The sequence below is a fragment of the Halichoerus grypus genome, chromosome 6 (genome assembly GCF_964656455.1).
Source record: "Halichoerus grypus chromosome 6, mHalGry1.hap1.1, whole genome shotgun sequence".
In the NCBI taxonomy this organism is placed as follows: domain Eukaryota; kingdom Metazoa; phylum Chordata; class Mammalia; order Carnivora; family Phocidae; genus Halichoerus; species Halichoerus grypus.
The window spans coordinates 31,531,117-31,555,311 of record NC_135717.1 but is presented as its reverse complement, the minus strand read 5'-3'; the positions used below and the strand labels follow the sequence as shown (position 1 = coordinate 31,555,311).

Genomic DNA, 24,195 nt, shown 5'->3' with positions numbered 1-24,195 from the left:
TATACATTATTGTGTGTCAAATAAATCTCAATTAAAAAAAATTGTATCAGGCACGGGGCAAAACCCTCACTGAATATTAACTCATTCAGTCAAACCTCCCCCTCAGCCCACCACCAAAAACCACCAGTGAGGTGCAACTAATATCCTAGGGTACAGACAAGGAAGTGGGGCACAGAAAGGTTAAGTCATTTGTCCCAAGTCACACAGCTGGACTCCCCCGGGCTCCTGAGTCTCCTCTCTCTCAATTCTGCAGCTTAGCTCAATGGTTATCACTTCTTGCATCTTCTCCAGGAGACTCTAGTCTCTGTCCACAGTCCTAGAATCCTCCCCTGCTCATGGTCAGGAATTTGAGAGAAAACCCTGCTATGTTTTACATGGTGGTTCCCAGTCAACACAGTACATTCTAGGCCTGGAAAATCAGAACCACGGTGGGGGCGTGGGTGGGGATGACTCCCTCCAGACCATTCTGATGACTAGTTGAATGTGCCATCACCCTATTCTACCGGAGCTGGCCAGAGTAAGGCTCCCTGCATCTCTGATCCCACTTCTCCATGTTTCTATCATTACTGGACAAAAAGCTGATGAACCTGCTGGACAGAGCACCAGGACTCAAGGACTTGATTCGAAGAAAGACCCTCCTAGACAAGCCTTCCCAGCCCCTCATGCTCCCACCAAAATTAAATCCAGCTTCCTCCTTGAAAAAAGATGGCAGGGCTGGGCTTGCCAATAACTGGGGATTGAGCTCCCAGTTCTGAATTAAGGCAGAGGATAAATTAAGGCCTATTGCACCCAAGTCAGACTTATGAAAATTAACAAGCCTCCATGTTAATCCATCAAAAGATGGCAGGGCGCCTGGGTGGCTCAGTTGGTTGAGCGACTGCCTTCGGCTCAGGTCATGATCCTGGAGTCCCTGGATCGAGTCCCGCATCGGGCTCCCTGCTCAGCAGGGAGTCTGCTTCTCCCTCTGACCCTCCCCCCTCTCATGTGCTCTCTCTCTCTCATTCTCTCTCTCAAAATAAATAAATAAAATCTTAAAAAAAAAAAAAAAAGATGGCATTATTTTGCATAGGTAGGGCAAGAGATATCCCATTCTAGAGAACTAACCAGTAGGGGGCGCAGTGAGCTCTTCTTACCTGGGTAGAGCATTTCACAAAAGATCTTGTCCTTAATGAACCACACCCGCCATATTTTTTAAGACCTCATTTTTTAGAGCAGTTTTAGGTTCATAGCAAAATTGAGAGGAAGGCATAGATATTTCCCATATACCCCCTGTCCCCACACATGCAGAGCCTCCCCTGTTATCAAATGACCCCAGCACAGTGGGACATTTGATGCAATTGAAGAACCTACATTGACACATTGTTACCATCCAAAGTTCATACTTTGCCTTAGGGTTCACTCTTGGGGCTGTACATTCTGTGGGTTTGGACACATGTATAATGATCTATATCTCCCACCATAGTAGCATACAAAGTATTTCACTGCCATAAAAATCCTCTGCAAGTCACCTATTCATTCTTCCCTCTCCCAGTCCCTGGAAATCACTGACCTCTTTATTGTCTCCATACTTTTGTCTTTTCCAGAATGTCATGTACATAGCACGTACATACACATAGCATGTAGTCTTCTCACGTTGGCTTCTTTTACTCAGGAATATGCATTTAAATTTCCTCCCATCTTTTCATGGCTGGATAGGTCATTTCTCTTTAGAACGGAGTAATATTTCATTGCCTGGATGTACCATGTTTATTTATCCATCCACCTACTGAAGGACACCCTAGTTGCTTCCAAGTTTGGGCAATTATGGATAATGCTGCTATAAACATCTGTGTTCAGAGCTTTGTGTGCACATAAGTTTGTTTTTTTAAGTAGGCTCTATGCTCAACGTGGGGGTTGAACTCACGACCCCGAGATCAAGAGTCACATGTTCTACCGACTGAGCCAGCCTGGCGCCCTTGTGTGAACGTAAGTTCTTAACTCCTCTGTGCAAACAGCGAAGAGCATGATTGCTGGGTCACATGGTAAGAGTATATTTAGTTTTCTAAGAAACCACCAATTGTCTTTGAAAGTGGCTGCAGCATTTTACATTCCCAAGGGCAACGTATGAGAGTTCCTGTTGCTCCACATCCTCACTAGCATTTGATGTTGTCAGTGTTTCAGATCTTAGCCATTCAAATAGGTATAAATAGGCATAAAGTAAAATTCATTATTTTAATTTGCATTTCCCAGATGACATATAATATAGAGTATCTTTTCATGCACTTATTTGCCATCTATAGATCTTTATAAGGTGTCTGTTAGGGTCTTTTGCATATATATTTAGTTTTATTTCTTTCAGCAGAGTTTTATAGTTTTCCTCGTGTATATCTTACACATATTTTGTTAGGTTTATACCTAGGTTTTCATTTGGGAGATACCACTAGAAATGGTATTTTTATTTCCAAATTCCACTTGCTTGTTGCTAATAGATAGGAAGGCAATTGACTTTTGTATATGAACCTTGTATCCTGAAACTTTACTATAATAGCTTAATAGTTCTAACAGTCTTTTAGTCGATTCTTTCAGATTTTATACATAGATGGTCAGGTCATCTGGGAAGAAAAACAATTTTATTTCTTCCTTTCCAATCTGTATATCTTATATTACCTTTTCTTGTCCTATTGCATTAGCTAGAACTTCCAGAACAATGTTGAAAAGGAGTGGTGAGAGGGAACATCCCTCCCTTATTTCTGATCTCAGTGGGAAAGCTTCTAGATTCTCACTATTAAGTGAGATGTTAACTGCAGATTTTTTGATAGATATTCTTTAACAAGTTGAGGAATTTCCCTTCTATTTCTGGTTGACTGAGAGTTTTTGTCATGAATGGGTATTGGATTTTGTCAAATGCTTTTCCTGCATCTACTGATAAAAATCATGTGATTTTTCTTCTTTAGTCTGTTTGGTGTGATGGATTACATTAATTGATTTTCAAATGTTGAGCCAACCTTGTATACTTGGGATAAATCCCACTTGGTCGTGGTGTATAATTCCTTTTATACATTGTTGGATTCAATTTGCTAATATTTTGTTGAGGATTTTTGCATCTATGTTCATGAAAGATACTGGTCTGTGGTTTGTTTTCTGTTTGGGTTTTTTGTTTTGTTTCTGTGTTTGTCTGATTTCAGTAATGGATTAATGCTGGCCTCAGAGTTAGGAAGTATTTCCTCTGCTTCTATCTTTTGAAAAAGATTATAGAGAACTGGTACCATTTCTTCCTTAAATGTTTGGTAGAGTTCAGTTCACCAGCAAACCCATCTGGGCTGCTTTGTTTTGGAAGGTTAAATATTGATTTGAAGGTTAATTAATGATTGGTTAATTATTGATTTCCTTAATAGATACAGGCCTATTCAAATCGTCTCTTCCTTCTTATATGAGTATTGGCAGCTTGTACATTTCAAGGAATTGGCCCATTTCGTCTAGGTTATCAAATTTGTGGGTTTAGAGTGACTAATATTCCTTTACTATTCTTTTAATGTCCACAGGATCTATGGTGATGCATTCTCTTTCATTTCTGATATTAATAATTCGTATCCTTTCTCTCTTTTTCTTAGTTAACCTGGCTCTAGGCTTGTAAATTTTATTTATCTTTTCAAAGAACCAGCTTTTGGTTTTGTGGACTCTGATATACTTTTTCAATTTCATTGGTTTCTGCCCTAATTTTTAGGATTTCTTCTGCTTTCTTTGATTTGCTCTTCTTTTTCTAGTTTCCTAAGGTGGAAGCTTAGATAACTGATTGTAGATCTTTCTGCTTATCTAATGTGTGCATTCAATGCTATAAATTTCCCTGTAAGCACTGCTTTTGCTGAGTCCCACAAATTTTGGTTAAGTTGTGCTGTCATTTTCATTTAGTTTGAAATACTTTTTAGTTTCTCTGGAGATTTCTTCTTTGCCCCATATGTTATGTAGAAGTGTATTGTTTAATCTCCAAGTATTTTGGGATTTCCCTGCTATCTATTATTAGTCTCCAGTTTAATTTCATTATAATCTCAGAGCTGGCATCATATGATTTCTACTTTTTGCCGTATCTTTTATCTTTGAAATAAAGCCTGCTCCCTGTTGACTAGTGAGTTTGGAAAAGCTGGGGTGGGGTGGGGAACGCTAGCTCATCTCTTTACTTGCACAGTTAGTGTGAGCTTAGAAAAGTCACGTGACCTCTCTGGATTTATTTATTCATTGGCATAATAAAGGCGTTAGAAATTATCGGTCTAGTGTGTTCTGGCTCCATATTGTGTTCAAGTGGAGAACAGAGGGACCAGGAAAAAAAAAAAGTACACACAGGAGTTACCATGTGATAAAAATAGCATCACGAACAGTTGGAGAGAAAGATTATTCAATAAATGAACCAGGTATATATACGATCACCCTTTTCACAGAAAACAACACATCAATAGATTTTCATCCAGCTAAAAGAGACTCAGGGGTGCCTGGCTGACTCAGTCAGCAGAACATGCAACTCTTGATCTCAGGGTTCTGAGTTCGAGCCCCATGTTGGGTGTAGAGATCACTTAAAAATCTTAAAAAAAAAAAAAAAGAAGTCTAAGGTGGATCTCACTGGGCTAAAATCAAGGTGTTGGCAGGGCTGATTTCTTCTGGAAGCTGAGTGGAGAGAACCCATTTCCTTGCCTTTTCCAGCTTCTGGAGGTTTCCTACACTCATTGGCTTATGGTTCCTGTCCCCATCTTAAAGATTATCCAAGATAATCTCCCCCAACTCAAGGTCCTTACATTTATCATCTGCAAAGTCCCTTTTGTCATATAAGTAACATTCACAGGGTCTGGGGATCAGAATGTGAACATATTTAGGGGGCCATACTCACCTCGACACATTGGGCACACCCAGATAATCCAGGATAGTCTCTCTATTTGAAGGTCTGTCAACCTTATCCTATCTGCAAAATCCCTCTAGCCTTGTACTGTAACATCAAGGTTCCAGGGGCCTTTGTGTGGACATCAGTGACCACCGTGCTCCCCATATTTCCACCATCAAGAAAGCAAGATGCAGAGCGCTACAGGTTTTAAGCCATCATCCTGTGTTAAAAGATCGAAGCAAGAGAGAAAATAAATGTGTTTGCTTGTTAATGTGTAGAACACTGCGGGCAAGAACCTGCCAGGAACTGGTAACCGTGGTTTTGTCTGGGGGAGGGGACTGGGGGGGACTGGGTCGGGGAGCCAGAGGTGTGAGGAAGAGTCCATTCTTACTGCACCATTTCAATTTTGCTATGAGGCATAGAATGCTTATTCAAAAATTAACTGTTTGGGGCGCCTGGGTGGCTCAGTCGGTTAAGCATCTGCCTTTGGCTCAGGTCATAATCCCAGGATCTGAGGAATCAAGCCCCACATCGGGCTCTCTACTCAGCAGGGAGCCTGCCTCTCCCTCTCCCTGCCGCTCCCCCTGCTTGCACTCTCTCTGTCAAATAAATAAATAAAATCTTTTTAAAAAATTTTAACTGTTTATGGGGGCGCCTGGCTGGCTCAGTTGAAAGAGCATGCGACTCTTGATCTTGGGGCCGTGGGTTTGAGCCCCATGTTGGGTGCAGAGATTAAAAGATAAACTTTAAAAAATATTCTAAAAGACATTATTGGGAACATTTAAGAACTTTTAACTGTTTATGAGTGAAAGGCCAAGAAGTCTGCATGTAATACTGGCAGCTAGTGAAGAATGAGGGAAAAGAAACACAAAAGGCATTTGGATGTTTTACAGGAAAGAGGGAAGGCAGGTAAGCACCAGGGATGCAAAACTCTAAACAACAGTGTAATAATGTCCAGGGCAAAGACCACCCTTCCCTCTGTATCCCTCATTGCGGGGTCAGCTGTGATGAGAAGTCAGCTCTTCTGAGTTGCTATGCAGGCATGTGACCAAGGACAACCCAGCTCACACCCAGTGTCTGCACATTTAAGATGAGAACCCCAGCTTAGGATTCCCGCCCCAAGTTCCCACCCTGCGTTCCCCGGGCGGGGGGGGGGGCACCTTTTACGATAACCACTTAGAGTTGAGCACTTGAAAAGCCAGGGTCCTCCACCCTACCGCCTTGTAAGTCACAGGTGCAGACTACCCTGCTCTCCATCCCCTGCTCCCTCATAACCTGGAGCAGAGGACTGCCCGTCCCCTGACTCACTGGGGCCCCACCCCATTTCTTTCCATAATAAATCTTGTGACCCTACTTCCTTTGTGCGGGTGTATTGAAACTACATCTTCAATGAAAATGACCCTGTAGGTTTCACTTCCCCGAGGTGGGGTCTCTGATGCGTAGAGAACCACCTGCCCACGGACCCCGCGTGGGTGGCTGGCCCCTCCTCTTTCAGCGGGTCGGGTTGTCCTGCCTACTGTTCATTTCACACACCAGCTGCAGGCCTCCCAATACAGGCTCCGTTTCACAAATCGAAGACCAAGGACCCATTCCCGCAGCTCTCAGATGTGGAACATCTGGTTAAAGCAACCAGCCTAAAATGACCCCTTAACCCTTCAATCACTCAATGTGATGGGGTAAGTGGGACGCCCTCCTGTTCCTCTCCCCCCACCCCCGCCCCGGGGGAACGGGGCGCCCACTGAGGTTCAGGTGGATCAGCCCAGACGTGGGGAGTCTTCTCGCCATTGGGAGATTCCCAAAACAAAAGGCTGTGGTTGTTTTATGGACCCTGAGTTGGAGGGAGATGGGGAAAGAGTGGGAAGCAGTGAGCCCTGCAGTCAGCCTGAGAAATCACACACAGGGTCTTCAGCAGGGGCTGGCCTCCTCAGCATCCTTATCAAGGGTCTGCTGGAGCAAGATAGTTCCCTGCGCGCACCTGGTCCAGGAGCCGGGCATCCATACCGCCGGTTTGCCCAGGACCACCCCCACTCACACCTGCCGCCTCGTACAACCATCAACAGCAACCCCGTTCATCCTCGAAAGTTCCTACCTTGGTTTGCCACAATAATAATAAAAAAAAAGAAGAAAAATCTTCAAAGAACACAGAGTAAAACTGTCTAACAAGCCATCATTTTACTAACAAATAGCACACAGCTGATTCTTTTTTGAACGGCGGATACAGCAAGTTGCCATTTCACAACCATGAATTTCGTAGCAAAAGGTTGCCATTGATGGAGAAACAAAATGTGGTCGATCCGCACAGCAGAAGCCTTCCTGACACCTGCTACAACATGGATGAAACTCGGAGACATTATGCTAAGTGAAAAAAAAAAAAAGCCAGACACAGAAAACCACACACTGTATGAAATACCCAGAAGGAGCAAACCCATAGAGATGAAGTAGATTAGTAGGGGCTTAGGGCTGGTGGGGGTTTGGGGAGAGATTGGGGGTTAGCAACTGTAAGGTACGGGGTCTGTTTTTGGGGTGATGAAAATGTTGTAAAATTGATTATGGTGATAGTTGCAAAATTCTATGAATGAATATACCCCCCCAAAAATCCCATAGATCGTACACTTAAAATGGGCGGATTCTATCTCCATAAAATAAAGCTATTGCCCCCTCCCCACAATAAAGCTCTTACCCTGAAACTCTTTGTCCGCGGCTGTCTACAGAGGAGATTCCACAGGGGAGTCTGAACACTTCTGGGTTCAGAAGCCTGCCTCTCCCAGCCCCTTCTCCCCCACTTTTCCCCACTCAGACACTCACCAGCCACCTCGCCACCGGTTGCTGGGGCCTGCAAGGTAATCAATGAGCTCCTATGAGGACTAGAACCCACATCCAAGCATGTATTCGTTCCTGCTTCCAGGGAATGGGCTCCGTTAATCACGACCCAAGGAAGAAACACCTCGCCTGAGGTCCGTGAATGCCAGAGAGACGCTCTCATGATGGCTTTGCAGGCGGGGGAGGAAGGCGGCCACTCACACCTGGCAGCAGGTGGTGGAAAGGAGACCCAGGCGGTCAGTTCTTGTGGCTGTCTCATTGCTTGGCTCTTCTGATCCTGCTCATCTAAGCTGAACGCTGCCTGGTCCTAAGTGAGACTGACTGCTTGGTGCTGAGCATGTGTCTTGAGTTCCCTAGCTTGACCCTGATAGGCCAAGAGAGCCGGCCCCTGCCATATTCCAGCATGTCCTGGCATGTACCTGCACTTTCTGGAATGTTCCATAGCCTTCCCCTGGACCCGCCTATTCCCCAGCACAGACTTTTAGAGCGGGGAGGATCAGCCTGCCTCTTTTTCGAGAGGAGAGGAACTTGGCCCAGGGAAGTTTAAATGACTTGCCCCAACTACAATGCAGGCTGTAGGTGACTCAGGCACAGTTCTTGATGGAACTGCTGCTTTCAGTTCTTTTTCCTTCTGGAGGTCAGCAAGCCTGGACTGCCCCCTTCCCCTGCACTGTCCTGGTTCCAAAGACGGTAGTACAGAGGACCTGCCCTCAAATTCTACCCTTTGCTTTACCAATATTATTTAATTACATGTTATACTCTTACTATTCTCGTTAATGGTTACAAGCTCATTTAGATAGCCCTTTTTTTAAGATTTTATTTATTTATTTATTTATCTATTTATCTATTTATGAGAGAAAGAGAGTGAGCAGGGGGAAGAGCAGAGGGAGAGGGACAAACACACCCCCTGCTGAGTGCAGAACCCACCACGGGGCTCGATCCCACGACCCTAAGATCACGACCTGAGCTGAAATCAAGAGCCGGACACGCTTAACCAACTGAGCCAGCCAGGCGCCCCGAGATATCCCTTCTGATTTACCCTGCACGCACAATTCACTCTGGCCCCATTTTACCGGCTGTCACAGTAAATCACACACGTGGGCGCATTTTGCATGAAGGTAAAACTCACCTGGCCTACAACGAAGCATTTTCAAGTGAACAATTCAGTGGCATTTAATACACTCACAGTGTTGCATGACCACCGCTTCTGTCTAGTTCAAGACCTTTTCATCCATCCCAGAGGAGACCCCGTACCCGCAAGGCAGCCACAGCCCCCTCCCTCCAGACGCGGGCAGCCAGCAAGCTGCTTTGTCTCTGTGCATTTATCTACTCTGGAGAGCTCGTGCAGACGGAGTCCTACCACCGTGGCCTTTGTGCCTCATTCTTTCACCGGCCATCGTGTTTTCAAGCTTCATCCACGTCGTAGCATTTATCAGTGCCTTTTTACGGAAATGGGCATATTTTAAAACGACATGCTTGGGTCAATGAGAAACACACCAACTCCCAAACAGAGGAGATGGTGCTTTGATCCAGGTACTTAGCACTGGGGTCAACGGGTGGTTTTGTCCCCTGAGGGACATTTAGCAACGTCTAGAGGCATTTTTGGTTGTCACAACTGGGGCATGTGCTGTGGGCATCTGATGAGTGGAGGCCACGGATGCTGCCCCGCCCCCTTCAGTGCACGGGACAGCCCCCCGCCCCCCAACAAGGGATGATCTGGACCAGGCTTCCAAGAGTGTCTGTCCTCAGTTCCTCACCTGATCTGATCCCACGTTGCAGTATGTCCCAGACTCAGTTGTCGTTAGGAACCACGCATGCTTTTTTTTTTTAAAGATTTTATTTGTTTATTTATTTGAGAGAGTGAGTGAGCTGGGAGAGGGGCAGAGGTAGAGAGAGAATTTCAAGCAGATTCCCCACTGAGTGAGGAGCCCGACACGGGGCTCTAGCTCACGACCCTGAGATCATGACCTGAGCTGAAATCAAGAGTCGGATGCTTAACCAACTGAACCACCCAGGGGCCCGAGGAACCACCCATGGTTTTTTAAAAAATACATACTCCTGAGCCCCTCCCGGGCCTTCTGAATCTGAATCTCCAGGCAAAAGGCCCAGGGATCTGTAGTTTGGCAAGCATGAGGTGAATTTCAGGACCAGAAGTCTCTCTGTTATGGATTGTTCAGTGGTCCCTGGTAAATCACTTGGTCTGTGCCTCCATTACTCTATCTGTAAAATGGGGATGAAGTTTTTCCTTTCCATCTGGAAGCATTCTTGGCAGGATTGGTGAAGACAATATGCAAAGAAGCGTTAGTACACAAGATAACCTTATAACATGCAAGGCAATCCTAAAATGATAACGTTCTTGTTTAAAATGCCAGGAGCAGGGCACCTGGGTGGCTCAGTCGTTAAGCGTCTGCCTTCAGCTCAGGTCATGATTCCAGGGTCCTGGGATCAAGTCCCTGCATCAGGATCCCTGCTCAGTGGGGAGTCTGCTTCTCCCTCTGCCTCTGCCCCTCCCCATGCTCATGAGCACGCTCACACTCACTCTCTCTCTCTCTCAAATAAATAAATAAGAGCAAGGAGCCTGCGTCTCTGTCTGCTGCTGTGTCCCTGGACCATGCTACACGTCCAGGAAGCACTCCTTGAAGGAAAGAGGCACAATCGAGTCCGTCACATCAATGATAGAGCTTTGAAATGAAAACCAAACCCCAGACCAGGCTCTGCAACTTGGGGGCACACGGGAGCCCCATGCAGACATCCCTGGGCTCCTCCCTCCATAAAAATATATTCAAAAGTGTATTTTGGGGCGCCTGGGTGGCTCAGTCAGTTAAGCGTCCGACTCTTGGTTTTGGCCCAGGTCATGATCTCAGGGTCGTGAGATCAAGCCCCGCGTCGTTGAGCTCCTCGCTCAGAGAGGAGTCTGCTTGTCCCTCTCCCTCTGCTCCTCCCCCTGTGCTCACTCTCTCTCTCTCAAATAAATAAAATCTTTTATTTTTTATTTATTTATTTTTTAAAGATTTTATTTATTTGACAGAGAGAGACACAGCGAGAGAGGGAACACAAGCAGGGAGAGTGGGAAAGGGAGAAGCAGGCCTCCCGCGGAGCAGGGAGCCCGATACGGGGCTCGATACCATGACCTGAGCTGAAGGCAGACGCTTAATGACTGAGCCACCCAGGCGCTCCTTTTTAAAATCTTTTAAAAAGTTAAAAAATTAATTAATTAATTTTAAAAAGCAATAAAGCAGGGGAAAGTTAACCAGTGCAACCACAAAGAAAGGCTCTCAGTGATATGGGGAAAGAATCCTGTAATTCCATGGTCCAGATGCCAACTGACAAACATGCCATGATCACACACGCGTGTGTGCGCATGCACACACACACACACACACACATGCAGGAGGTCACTGCTGTGCTAACAGCTTCGGGTTTGAGAATGTGCAGAAAGGCGAGACCCCAACGCACAACCTCCCCACCAGCCTCATGATGAGGATTTTTTTTCTACCACTTTAATTTCAAACATGAACAAGAAATGTAAAATAGAGTTTCTAGAACTCTCCTAAGATGCTGTGTGTGTTCTTACCATCTATGCCCTCCCCTCCTCTCTCAGCCTGGGACACCCTGGGAACAAATCGACAGAAACGTCCCCCCTGGACGTCCCCACAGTGTCCTTACCGGGATGGCAAAGTCTGCTCGGGTGACCCGGCTTCAGGAGGGGGTCCCCACCCTCAGGGGCAGACACCTAGGAGAACTATGCAGCCCTGCGGGCAGATGTCCCATTTCCACCGACCAGAGGCAGGTGGGCAGAGCCACATCCCACCAGAATCTACCACTTACTGGAAGCCAGCCCCGCACTTCCTGCTTATCAACAGGAAATCAGGAGACAAGAGCTAGAGGAAAGGATTAGGTTTCAAGGACGGCTGCTCTTCCAAAGAAAATGGGAGGAATCCGGTGATTCCACCCAGAGAGGGAGAAACAGCAAATTAAGTCGCACAGAGCAGCAAACTTTCAGACTCCTCTGCCATAGGCCGCCTCCTACCAAGGAGAAAACACCAGAATGACTTGCTCCCCTAGAGGATGAGGCGCCCCTCCCCACACATGCCATCACTGCCCAGCCCTGTCTCCCCGCCCTTCTCCCTCCTGGCTTGTAACAGTTTGTAATGTTAGGTTTATTTGCTGTCTCTCTCTCCCCTTCTATTGTCAATGCCACAAGGGAGGGGACAGCGTCCCCCTTCACTGCTGCACCCCAAGCCGAGCATACAGGTAAATAAGTTTGCACCTGAGGACTCTCTTTTGGAGTCCGTAGCACCTTCCCAAAAGAGGGTCCACACAGAGGGCTGAGATGCAGCACCCACCCCTCCTCACTTTTCAGGCTCAGTAAGAGCCCCAGGATTGAAGAGGGTTCAGATCAGCCCAGGAATCGAGGCGGGCCAGCCTGGGGGGCAGGTTGCTCCGAACCCAGCTCTGTGGCCACTAGGCTGCTCCAAATGGCTCTTGTCGCGGGAGATGACCAAGTTCTCCATGCCAGCTCAGTTCGCAAAGGGGATCCCTTGCTAGAGGTGGCTTTGCAATAGGAAACATGTGTTTAAGAAGCAGCAGGGAGGGGCGCCTGGGTGGCTCAGTCGTTAAGCGTCTGCCTTCGGCTCAGGTCATGATCCCAGGGTCCTGGGATCGAGCCCTGCATCAGGCTCCCCGCTCTGCGGGAAGCCTGTTTCTCCCTCTCCCACTCCCCCTGCTTGTGTTCCCTCTCTCGCTGTGTCTCTCTCTGTCAAATAAATAAATAAAATCTTTAAAAAAATAAAATAAAAAGAAGCAGCAGGGAGGTTCTTCAAAAGTTAAACCGAATTATCGTATGGCTCAGCAATTCCACTCACAGGTAGATACTCAGGAAAACCGAAAACAGACGTCCACGCGAAAACCCGCAAGCCAACGTAAACGGCAGCTTCCACTGTTCATAACAGCCCAAACAAACTGTGGAGTGGTGTGTCCACACCGAGGGATACTTTCCAGCCGCTAAAAGGGAGGAAGCACTGAGACCTGCTACAACATGGATGAACCTCAAATACAAAAACAGGCTGCATGAAAGTAGCCGGACACGAAAGGCCACAGATCAGAGGACCGCATTTACATGAAATACGCCAACTAGGTAAATCCAGAGAAACAGAAGGCACAGGGGAGGCCGCCAGGTGCCCGGGGAGGAGGCGAAGGGGCATGACTGCTTCACGGGGGTGCAATTTTATGCAGGGGGGAGGCGATGAAAATGTGCAGAATTTGGTAGAGGTGAGGGTTGCACAGCACCTCGAACATTCCAAACGACACGGCATGCGACACTTTCGTGGCAGGTGACTTTTAGCTTAAAAAACAGAAGCCCCCAGACCTGTTGGCAGGGCCGTGCGGGGCCCACTGCTCAGTCTTCCCAGGCAGGGCGGTGTTTGGTACCCCAGCTGTATGACCAGGCAGGAGTCAATCAGTGATAACACGAAGACCAGAGGTGGCAGATCGGAGGCTCCCAGAGGTCGCCCCTAGCACTCACTTTGCACTGTGATCCCTACACACATGCACGACTATACACACGCAGGTTCACAAACAACACTGTGCTCTGCGTTGCCCCGTCACGCTGCACGCACCACGAGGCTGATGCTGCCTGATTGGGAAACAGTGCACGAGCACTTGGGAGATGCGGCAGCACGAGAGCTTTAGATCCACTCGAACGTGTGGCACGTCCGCACCACGGAACACTATTCAGCACCCAAAACAGATGAGCTCTCGAGCCATGAGGAGACAGGGAGGAACCTTACATGCATAATGCCAAGGGAAGGGTGCCAATCTGAAGAGGCTCCATCCTGGATGATTCCAACTCTGGAACATTCTGGAAAAAGCCAAACTGTGGAGAGAGTAAAAGGATTAGTGGTTGCCAGGGGCTAAGGGGGAGGGAGGGATGGACAGACAGAGCGCAGAGCAGTGAAACTAGTCTGGAGGATACTTTAATGGTAGACACATGTCATCACACCTTTGTCCAAACCCATAGAAGGTACGCCACCAGGAGGGAATGAACCCTGATGGAAACTACGGACTTTGGGTGTTAATGGGTCCGTGCAAGTTCATCAGTCGTAACAAATGTCCCCTCTAGTGGGGGTAGGCTGTGCATATGTGGGGAACAGGGGATGCCTGGGAAATCTCTGTACTTCCTACTCAGATCTGCTGTGAACCTAAAATTGATCTCAGATAGCTTCTTTAAAAGGGAAATAAACGTACTTAAATGCGTGAACATTTTCCTAATACTGAGGAGATTAGTCACAAAACGGTTAAATGTGCTAGCTGGTATCCTTGGCTGTGAACTGGGGTTTTGTGTGTGTGTGTGTGTGTTGTGTGTGTGTTTTAATCTGAGCCTTAGAATCTTGTTTCTTTCAAATTCTTAAGACTGGGGAAAAAACAAAAAACAAAAAACAACCAAAAAAAACCCCTCCTGGTTTCTCTCTTTCATGCCTTGCTGGATCTACTTACAATTCTCCCATGCACCTATGAAAAACAGACGGCTCATTGTAAACATTTAAGTCATAAATGCAGGAGATAACTTTAATAGGATCCAAAATGGAAATCAGAATTTTGGAAGTAAAATTCCAACGTCTCCATTTACTCCTAATAGAGATCTTTGAGCCCAGAATATCAGAGAAGGATTTTAACATCCTGAACACGAGAGGCTGTCGCTGGGGAGAAAAGCGAGGCCAAGCTGTGTGAGTGTATGAAGCCACGTTTATGAATAGCTCAGTGCCCAACAGAAGTGCTCACAGTAGCAACTGGGAAGCCGATTGTCCCAGAGAAAACATTTTCATGGGTAGCGCTGTGGTCAGCCAGGAACCAGTCATGTGCTTCTAGTTGGCTTAAATAGAAGCTATAACTAACTGAATGCTTTTTGTTAACAAGACACAAACCCCGCACTTTTGCAGAAGCCCACCTCTCCTAGACGGACTAACAGCAGGTTAAGACAGACAGCCATCGGGGGCTTGAAATTGGCAGAATCCTACTTTGAGGTCTAAGCAGATATAGGGCTCTTCCATCAGTTGAATGTGATTCCGTGTTAACAAACTTAACTCTGACGTCCCCGATGCACAGAGGCCAAACAAAAGAGCCTTTTAATTTGTAACCATATATGAGTAAGCCCACACTCCACACAATACAAGGGAATGACAGATGGAGGCTTCCTACTCCAGGCATCTGACATTATTTTTAGTCCCACAGAGTGTATGTTTTATGGTCCTTGAAATAGGGCTCTTGTTTTGTAGACTCTGCATATGTAATTAATAACAGCTTGAGACAATTTATATACCCCCATCTGAGCAAAACCGCTAAATATGCACAGCCCTCATTTTGTCAAATGAAAGGAAAACACACGCTCAAGATCGGGTGAGCAGCAATTTTTTCAGGACTGTTGAAGTTAAGAGTTTAAACGACAACGTCGGCCACACCAAGAGGACATGATTGTCCTGTGCCTTCCGGAATGAAGCTTTATCACCAGGTAGGAGAAGGGTGGATGACATTCATATTCCCGGCAGAGTTAACAATGCCCCCCTTCTCGCATCTCACAACTGCCCCGATCAATTAACAAAGCATGTTTTGTTTGGAAAATGAATGAGGACAGCTTTCTTCTGTGCATTTTATTAAAACTTGAAAGCTGTGCCTTATGCCATAGATAATGCCTAGTGAGCTCCAACAGCCTAACGTCCAAATCGGACTCGTTGGCCATCCACCCAACTCACCATCGGTCATCTTGACATGGAGGGATATTCAGCGAGTCTGACGTTTTTATCATGAAGGGTTTTCTACCATCATGGAACAAATAAAGGTTCTTTGTATCAGTGGCTGGAAACGCAACACAAGACCTTTCTTCACACCGTTAAGAACTGATAAATAGTTCACTGAGTGAACCAAAGACTTTATTTTTTCAAAAGCAGATAACACCAAAGTACTATGTAGTATCCGTATTTGTTGCAAAAATAATTACTGGAACTTTCAAAACATCGAATGAATAAGCTGGATCACTGGTTACAACTATAATTTTCGGCCAATATACAGATTTTCGTTCCAGATCTAGGCTGGATTTCTACATATTATTATTCACATGCATTCCCTGTGCCTATTTATTATCAAAACGGGGACTCTCGAGAAAGTCGAGCCCAGCTTTATCTTGATTTTGGAGATGACGCAGCAGCTAACCGAGAACTCTGGCTTGTTGATTGAGTCCTAGAAATCATGTCTTCTGATGTCCTACAACAAATTCTATTTCTGAAAAATAAAATCAGAATTTAGATTCCTTTGAAGCGTCAGGTCCCCAAGCTCTCCAGCACCATGATACGCAGATGTGCTCACCCTGTGCGTTCCTCTGTCTCTCTAAACACACCACTGGGTTTCCCAAAGAGGTCCCCCTTGAAGAGTCCCATTACAGATGTTTTTAAGAACCGCACTAAACCCAAGTAGAGGCAGTGGATAAAAGGATAAAGTTATCCATTGCTTTTTCTGTTAAGGACCAAAAAAAAAAGAATGCATTGATCAACAGGAAGTGGTAGCAATCATATGGTTAAGAAAAATGGTTCTATAAATCCCTCCTTTCAAAATTAAGATGAAAAGGAGGTCAGAAAAAACGGTTGTTAAGACAAACAATTCCTCTAGAAGAAAAAAAGCCCTTCCCCGGAAGGGGCTGAGGATCTGGTGCCGAGAATGGGGTTGCGGGGCGGGGGGCAGGTCCCCGGTAAGAGCCAGCCCTGCATCTCCAGCTCACATGTAGGACCTCGTGGGTGGGAAGAGCTCCCCCTGGCACTTAAAAAAGGAATGAATAAAGTAAAGTGAATTTGTGTGCTAATGAAAAGCCCACAGTGACAGGCTCTGAGAGCCAAGCCCTTCGCCGATGAGGCAAAGATTTCTGTCACCAGAAATGGGAACAGGTGGACGGACGCAGGCACTAAAGGCGGGGTCGGCCGTATTTGGGCCAGAACAGTCTCGAAAAATAAGGCAACCTGTGGCTTCTCAGCTTGAGACCTCCCCCCAGAAAGGCCCACGGAGGCAAGAAGTGAAGCCAGCCGATGGCCAATCGCCAGAAGATATTCCGATGGGGCAACAGTCAGTTAGGTGGGGATGACTTGGCGACACGGTAGGCGGGAACCAGCACTCGAGGTGAATGTCTTTGCATGTCCTGTGCACAACTCCAAGCAGCAATCTCTGCGGTTCTGGAGGAGGTGTGTTACTTTTGCGATATTTTTTTCCCCCAAAAGAAGACACGAAGGTGAAGCCCCTGGAGAGATGCGGCTACCGAGGTGGGACCACCCCCCCACACACACACCAGGGGCAGGACGGGGTGAGAGGCGGAGAGCGCTTCCGGCAGCATGCGGCGCCCTGCAGGTCGGGCCGAGTCCTACAAGCGCTTGTAGGTGCCCAGGAGAGCTTTGCAGTTGGGACAGTAGTGGTCCACGTCCTGCAGGGCGTCCACACAGAAGGGGATGAAGCAGCAACCTGCTATGCACCTGGAAGACAAAAACAGACACAGAGCGTGTCACCCTCTGTCACAGTTGTGGATGGCGGCCACCATAGGCGGCCGTCCTAAGCCCACAGGAACTCTGGTTCTGACCGTCCTTAGGACCAGGGTCTTTGCAGGTGTCATGAATGATCTCAAGATGGGATCGTCCTGGAAGATCCAGGGGGGCTCCCTCAACTCAAAGACTGATGTCCTTACAAGAAGAGGAGGGGATACACAGAAAGACAGGGAGGGATAAAGGCCACGTGATGATGCAGGCAGAGACTGAAGTCTTGCAGCCACGAGCCAAGGACCCTAGAGTCTCCACCCGAGGGAGCACAGCACCTTGACTGTGGACTTGTGTTGCGGCTTCCAAAATTGTGAGAGAATAGATTTGTATTGTTTGAAGCCGCCACGTTTGTGGTTATCTGTCACGGCAACAAATACAGCAACCCACACCGAGCCTGTTCTCTCAAGACAGACCGTCCTGGGGGTATTTTCAACTCTTGGGGCGTGCCAGCATCTTTCAGTCTTAGATTGGGGTCAGTGACCTTCTTGTGTCAAGGGCCAGATGGTACATATTTTAGGCTACATGGACCTTGTTCTGCCAAAACCGCCATAGATAATCTGTAAACAGTGTGGTATGTTCCCATAGAACTAAAATGGGCTGGATTTGGCCCCAGGGTTGTAGTTTGCTAACCCCGGTGTCTAGACTGATTATTCTTCCATATGGAGAGGGCGCTTCTTACGGTAACCACCAAACAAAATTCCCCAAATAACATCTCTTAATCTACATAATCCATTATCCGTGCACCCAGGTAGGAGTTTCAGACAGCCTGTGGTAGAGTAAGAAATAGATCTGGTCTCTGTCCCCAGTTCCTGGCAATTAGCTCCAAAAGTCTGGGAATTTCCTGAGTGACCGGAGTGAGTGCCTTCCGTTATTCAAAACAAGCCCCTTTCAATCACACCTGATTTTATGCTAATAAGGCGACCAGGGCAGGGTCCCTGCCTTAGGATAGGGCTGGTCACCAAAAAGATCCTTGGTTTGTGGTTCCAAGGTTAGAAGTTTCAGCCCCAGCCACAGACCTCAGGGAGGGGACAGGCGCTGGGGTCAGGTTATAAAAACACTTGAACAACTATATTTGGAGCGCTTCAGGATTGGTAACCGCATCCTCGTGCCAAGAGAGCGGTAACACCCCAGGTCCACAGGGACACAAGCTCTTGCACTGGGGACCCTTCTTGACCTCATCCTCTGTCCCTCTTCATCAAGCTGTTGCTCGTGTGTGTCCTTCATAATAAACTGGTAAATGTAAATAAAGTGCTTTCCTGAGTTCTGTGAGCTGCTCTAGCAAATTAGCAAACTGGAAGAAGGGATGGTAGGACCCTCAATTTATAGCTGGTTGTCAGAAATCCGGGTGGCCCGAGGCTTGCGACTCGCATCTCTACTGGGGGGCAGTCTAGGGCACTGGGTCCTTAAGCCGTGGGCTCTGCACTAACTCCAAGTAGTGTCAGAACTGAATGGAATCACCAGACACCCAGCTGCTGTTGGAGAGCTAGACGGTATCAGAAAACACCCCCACAGCCTTACAACAAATGTTGGTCCAAATTTAGTTAAAAATCAACATTTTATAACGCAAGCATGGGGAATATAATCCGTAACACTGTCATAACTTGACAGGGCGACAGATGGTTAACAAGACCTATCATGGTGATTTTATAATGTATAAAAATATCGAATCACTATCTTGTAGGTCTGAAACTGATATACTATTGCATGTCAATTATGATTCAGTTAAAAAAAAAAAACAAAAAAACAAGTTACAGGAAGACAATGATTTACATAAAGGAGAAACAGGATACAGCCTGATGAGGAAACAACCTCATGCAAAAAACTTCCTCCTACTGCCTAAGTTTACCCAAATTCAAGTAAGGGCGCCTCAGTGCATTAGCACTAAACCTTACCGCACGCTTACGAATACAAACAGAGCTCCGAGCTACGAGCTGTGGGACACACATATTCACTTATTTTGTCCTCAACAACCCCCCTGGGCGGGGGCATTACTACCTCCAGTTTTCAGAGGAGGGAACTGGAGCACAGAGAGGTGAAGTCACTTGCCCACAGTCACACAGCAGTGAGAGGTAGGACTTGAACCCACAACGCCACGTGAAGGGAAGAAAAGGAGGGAGGGATAGAAAAGCTGCCTCGATTTGAGAGCTAGATCAGCAGAGGCTGACATTCAAGAGTTCTCATCCTGTCTTTCCCTGGTTTCCAAGATTAAAAAAAAAAAAAATGCTTTTTAATAAAATGTCCAAGGACGATGAGCTTTTATTTCACATTTTTGGTCCAGGGACTGAAGAGGTCAGCCTTCACTGCAGTCCCGTGGGCAGGACAGGGAATCCAGTGCCAAGAAACCTGTCTGCTCTCCTTTCTACCCCCACTGAACATGTGTCCTCAAGGAAGCTAAGCTCTCTGGGGCTTTGCGCCTCCCTTCGAAATAAAGAAGAGAAATATCATTCCTTCTTAGGCTAAGCCACAAACAGGAACAAGCCAGTTGTACAAGAGGCCAGGGCTCCTAAAAGAGAAATGCACAGACACTGTTTCCTTCGAGGGAGAAAACAGAGCCAGGAATAAGGCGATTGCCTTTATCTGTTTGGGGAAAAAAAATAAATAAATAAACTGTGCTTCCTCAAATTTCTCCCAGAACAAAAACTATGATCTCTTTCAGTATAATACCCTTGGGGCAGACATAAAGACACACTTTCCCTGTGTAGACCATGGGAAAAATACTCGGGGTCCTAAAAGGATAAGAAGTGTTGAAGAGATGACTGTGAAGTATTTTAATGTGCAAGTTGTTCAAAGCTTCTCTCACAGTCGGGCAAACATTATTATTTAGGTCGTGAAATTCTTCAAGAAAAAGAAAGAAAGAAAAAGACATTCCTCAGAATGTTGATTTTTAACTAAGACTGATGCCGGGGCTGCTGTGCTTGCCCTACACGCAGGGAGTGGTCTGAGCGGCACAGATAGACGTGCTGCGCTGGAGAAATCCTGCAAGAGAGGAACGAGGAGCAGCCTGGGAGCCGAGTGGGCCCCGGACTTACCCCAGCAGGCACAGGCTCCCGCAGGAGAGCCAGGTGAGGGCGCCGGCGTTATAGGACAGCTGGGTCACGATCACCTTGTTGCAGGAAGGACAGCACATCTGGACCGGACGGTCGAAAAAGGAGACAGGCCGCTGCACGTACACGGTCTGCACAGCAACTGTGGGAACAGGTAGGGGCGATCGGTGAATGGGGAAAGCACCCGTCAGACAACCGGGGGGGCGGTCTCCACGGGGGGCTGGCCCACCCACCGTTCACGAGAGCCAAAGAGGGGGAGCCACCCAAGTGTCCACGCGTGAGCAAACGGATAAGCATGATGGGGGCTGGCCAGACAGTGGCGTCTCGCTCGGCCTCAAAAGGACATTCTGCCCCACGTTACAACACGGCCGAACCTTCGGGACATGACACTGAGGGACGTAAGCCAGCCACAGGACACACACGGCAGGATTTCACGTATATGAGGCACCCGGATCATCCAATTCACAGACAGAGAAGAGACGGTGGCACCAGGGGCTGGGAGAGAGGCAGGGGGGTAACGGGGAGCTGCTGTTTGGCATGTATAGAATTTCCGTGATTACAAGATTTAAAAAGTTCTAGAAAGGGGAGGGGGTTGGGAGGATGGGTTAGCCCGGTGATGGGTATTAAAGAGGGCACGTTCTGCACTGGGTGTTATACGCAAACAATGAATCATGGTACACTACAATCAAAAACTGGTGATGTAATATATGGTGGTTAACATAACAATAAAAAAAGTAAAAAAAAAAAGGTTCTAGAAAGGGATGGTGGTGATGATTGCACAACAATGTGAATGTGCTTGTTAATGCCACTCAACTGTACCCCGAGAGACGCTTCTGGTGATCAATTTGACGGGACGTGTATTTTACCAAAACAGTGGCAGATTTCCAGCATTATCATTTGGGGGGCTCTCCACGCCCCGACCTCCCCCCCATGTGAGATGGGGAGAAGTTCCTGGAGCTGGGATTTGGCTCAGCACGACCAGGCTTTCGAACCCACTGACCACGGAATCGGGTGGGGAGTTTACTGCTGATGCAGGTTCCTTCCCCCCCGGCCCCCCGGCCCCCCCGCCCCCCCAGCCAGGACAGGAGGAGTCAGCAGGTCCGGGGCAAGGTCCCCAGAAGGCTCTTTCAGCAACCTGTGTGGTTCCACGAAGGTGGTCTGCAGATGGTAACTCCAGAAATGGCGATATGACGGGGTTTTAGCCTCAATTTTCTTCATCCATAGATTAGTGGTTGCCAGGGGCAGGGGGGATGGGGTTTCTTTCTGGGGTGGTGGAAAGAGTCTGGAATGAGTGCTGATGCTTGCGCTCTGTAACTATACTGACCACACCGAATCAGACACCTTGAAAGACTAAACTCCAGGGGACGGGAATTATATCTCCGTAACGCTTTTATTTTTAAAAATGGAAGTAATAGGGTTGTTGCCAGGATTCCATAAGATAAGGATAGTAAAGCAGCTCACACTCCAGGTCATGGCGAACCCTTGATTACACAGTTCGTTCATTTCACATGGGGCTCTTGACTAAGTCCAACACCCAGTGATAAGGCTGGTATTTACTGAGCCTGGGGACGCTGGCCCAGGCTTTGCAAGGAGTCTGGGAATTGAGCTGACACATGAAATGAGTACATAAAATCGTGCTAAAAAGAGAAAACGGTAAGAAAAACTCGTACAGGCGTTCACAGCCACCAGAGGAGAGCCTGGAGTGATATAAATCGTGAAGTCCTTAGCATTCAGAATGTTTTTGGGTTTTGGCAAAGTTGTTTGAGCTCGTATTTCTGTCAAAGTGACTTCCTTCTGTTCCTTTCTGTGGTGCTGGAATGCCATTTCTATAATCTATGTGTTAGGGGAAATTCATTGTTGTCCAAGCCAACAGAACTTAATACTCCTAGAAAGACTCTCCTTCCAGAAAAGCAGTATTTAAGCATACTTGACCACTCACATGTAAACTGTATTAAAGTCTTTTTTTTTTTTTTGGTGCAATAAATTATTGATCAGAGCATGATCAGTCTGAAGTCACCTTGTTCTCTTCTACCTGAAGGGGTCAAAGTTACTTGAACACGACGACAATAGCTCACTTTTATCAAAGGATTACTCATAGAACTTTATTTCATCTGAACAACCCACTGATGGAGGCACTTGATGAACCCTATTTTATAGGTGGGGAAACTGAGGCACCAGGCGGTCAGGCGAACCCAGGCAGTCTGACTCACGGGCCTACTCTCTGAGCTGGCGATTCCTCCCTCCTTGGCTGCTGGGGATGCTGAATCAGCTACACACCTGGGCACACCTGGGTGGCAGGAAGTCCCAGGGGGCAAGGCCACAAAGAAGTTGCTGGAAGGCAGGGAAGCCACGCAGGCGTGGGCTGGGCCAGTGTCTGCTCACCAGCTCCTAACTCCTGGCTGTTTCTTCTCCCCCCACTCCCACTGCAGCCCTGGCCTCAGCAGGAAGGGTGGGGCCCCTTAAAAGCCCACTCCCATTCCCCAGTTTCTCTGGGATTGTTGGTGGGCCTCTGTGGTTAGCACAAAGGGTCGCTTTGCGGCCGACTTGGGAGAGCTCATAAACTGCTTTGTTAGGGAAAAGATGCGAGCCCCTGAGGTGTGGAACCCAGAAGACTAGATGGGACACGTTCCAGGACGAGGGGTCTAGCCGGACTGACCGGCACTTGGCTTAGACCCTTAAGCAGACGCGCTTCCGTGGCTCCCCTGATTCTCGCAGAGTCCCCAAGGCCAGGGTGGAGGGCCAAGGAGAGGTAAGGGGGGCGCAGGAGGTAGCACGTACTTGCATTGGGGTTGGGGCCGGGCATGGGCTGCGTGTAGTAGGCAGGCGGATTCATGCCCTTGCCGTCCGGGCCGGTCACCAGCCCCGTGGTCGGCCCCGGCACGAGGGCAGGAGGCATGGGGAAGTAACTGTTGACGGCCACTGTCTCGTCATAGGATGGGGGTGCGGTGGGCACCGAGGAAGGCCCAGCGGCCGCCTGGTAAGATCCTGGAACAGACATTTTACCTAAAGCAAAACCAGAAGACACGGGATCAGAAATGCGAGTGACACCCCCCTCTCCCTCTCCCTTTTCCACCCGAATCTTCCAATTTCTACCGGACAAACAGAAAACATGAAGACAAGGCTTGTGTCCAGCCTTGTCAAAAGCCAGAAAGGGAGCTAATGTCCCTCCCAGACCCAAGAATGATCACCCTAACAAGGGATTCCCTAAATGAAGCTAAAAGGTAAATACTTACAACCCCAAATCATCAAAACCTAGAAAAATGCCATGGGCACACATCACCCCACTTAGAGCAGAAGCTTTTCTTCTTCACACTTGAAAAGGACCAAGTAACAATGGCCTGCCTTTCACATGGAGCATTGTCTGCTTCTTTTTAACCACTGTGGTTTTTACTAAAAGCATTTTAGGGGCGCCTGGGTGGCTCAGTCGTTAAGCGTCTGCCTTCGGCTCAGGTCATGGTCCCAGGGTCCTGGGATTGAGCCCCACATCGGGCTCCCTGCTCAGCGGGAAGTCTGCTTCTCCCTCTCCCACTCCCCCTGCTTGTGTTCCCTCTCTTGCTGTGTCTCTGTCAAATAAATAAATAATCTTTAAAAAATAAAAAAAATAAAAGCATTTTAGATGCCGGAAAAGACAAAGGCATTCAAACTCAACCACAGACTAGGAAGGCAGAGACGGACACACGGTGTGATGCCATTTACATCCAGAAGCAGGCAGAATGAGTCACGGGCCAGAAGTCGGGGAAGCGGTTGTTCCTGGAGGGGTGGGGAGTGGAGGCTGGAAGGGAGGGGTGCGGGGGTCTTCTAAGGGGCCACTCCTGTGCTTTTTCTTCACCTGGGGGCGGTCACATGGTGTGCACACTACGTGAACATCCAAGTGGTACAATTACGATGTGTGCACTTTTCTATTTGTATGTTATAGTTT

At 47.5% G+C, this 24,195-nt stretch overlaps 1 protein-coding gene across 1 annotated transcript; it reads right to left on the bottom strand.

Moving 5' to 3' along the window:
• Positions 1-15,556: 15,556 nt before the first annotated feature.
• LITAF (lipopolysaccharide induced TNF factor) lies at positions 15,557-23,279 on the bottom strand. Its single transcript, XM_078074796.1, has 3 exons — positions 23,055-23,279; positions 20,262-20,418; positions 15,557-17,172 (listed from the first exon to the last, which is right to left on the bottom strand). Exons 1-3 carry the CDS (start codon positions 23,272-23,274, stop codon positions 17,064-17,066), a joined length of 486 nt encoding a protein of 161 aa, XP_077930922.1. The 5' UTR covers positions 23,275-23,279; the 3' UTR covers positions 15,557-17,063.
• Between the last annotated feature and the right edge of the window lie 916 nt (positions 23,280-24,195).

Excerpts from the sequence above, each read along its gene's own strand:
- LITAF (XM_078074796.1), bottom strand. The coding sequence starts at position 23,274 with ATGTCTGTTCCAGGATCTTACCAGGCGGCCGCTGGGCCTTCCTCGGTG. Across the intron at positions 20,419-23,054 it reads CGGCCCCAACCCCAATGCAA|TTGCTGTGCAGACCGTGTAC; the intron begins GTACGTGCTACC and ends CTGTTCCCACAG. Across the intron at positions 17,173-20,261 it reads GGGAGCCTGTGCCTGCTGGG|GTGCATAGCAGGTTGCTGCT; the intron begins GTAAGTCCGGGG and ends TTTGTCTTCCAG.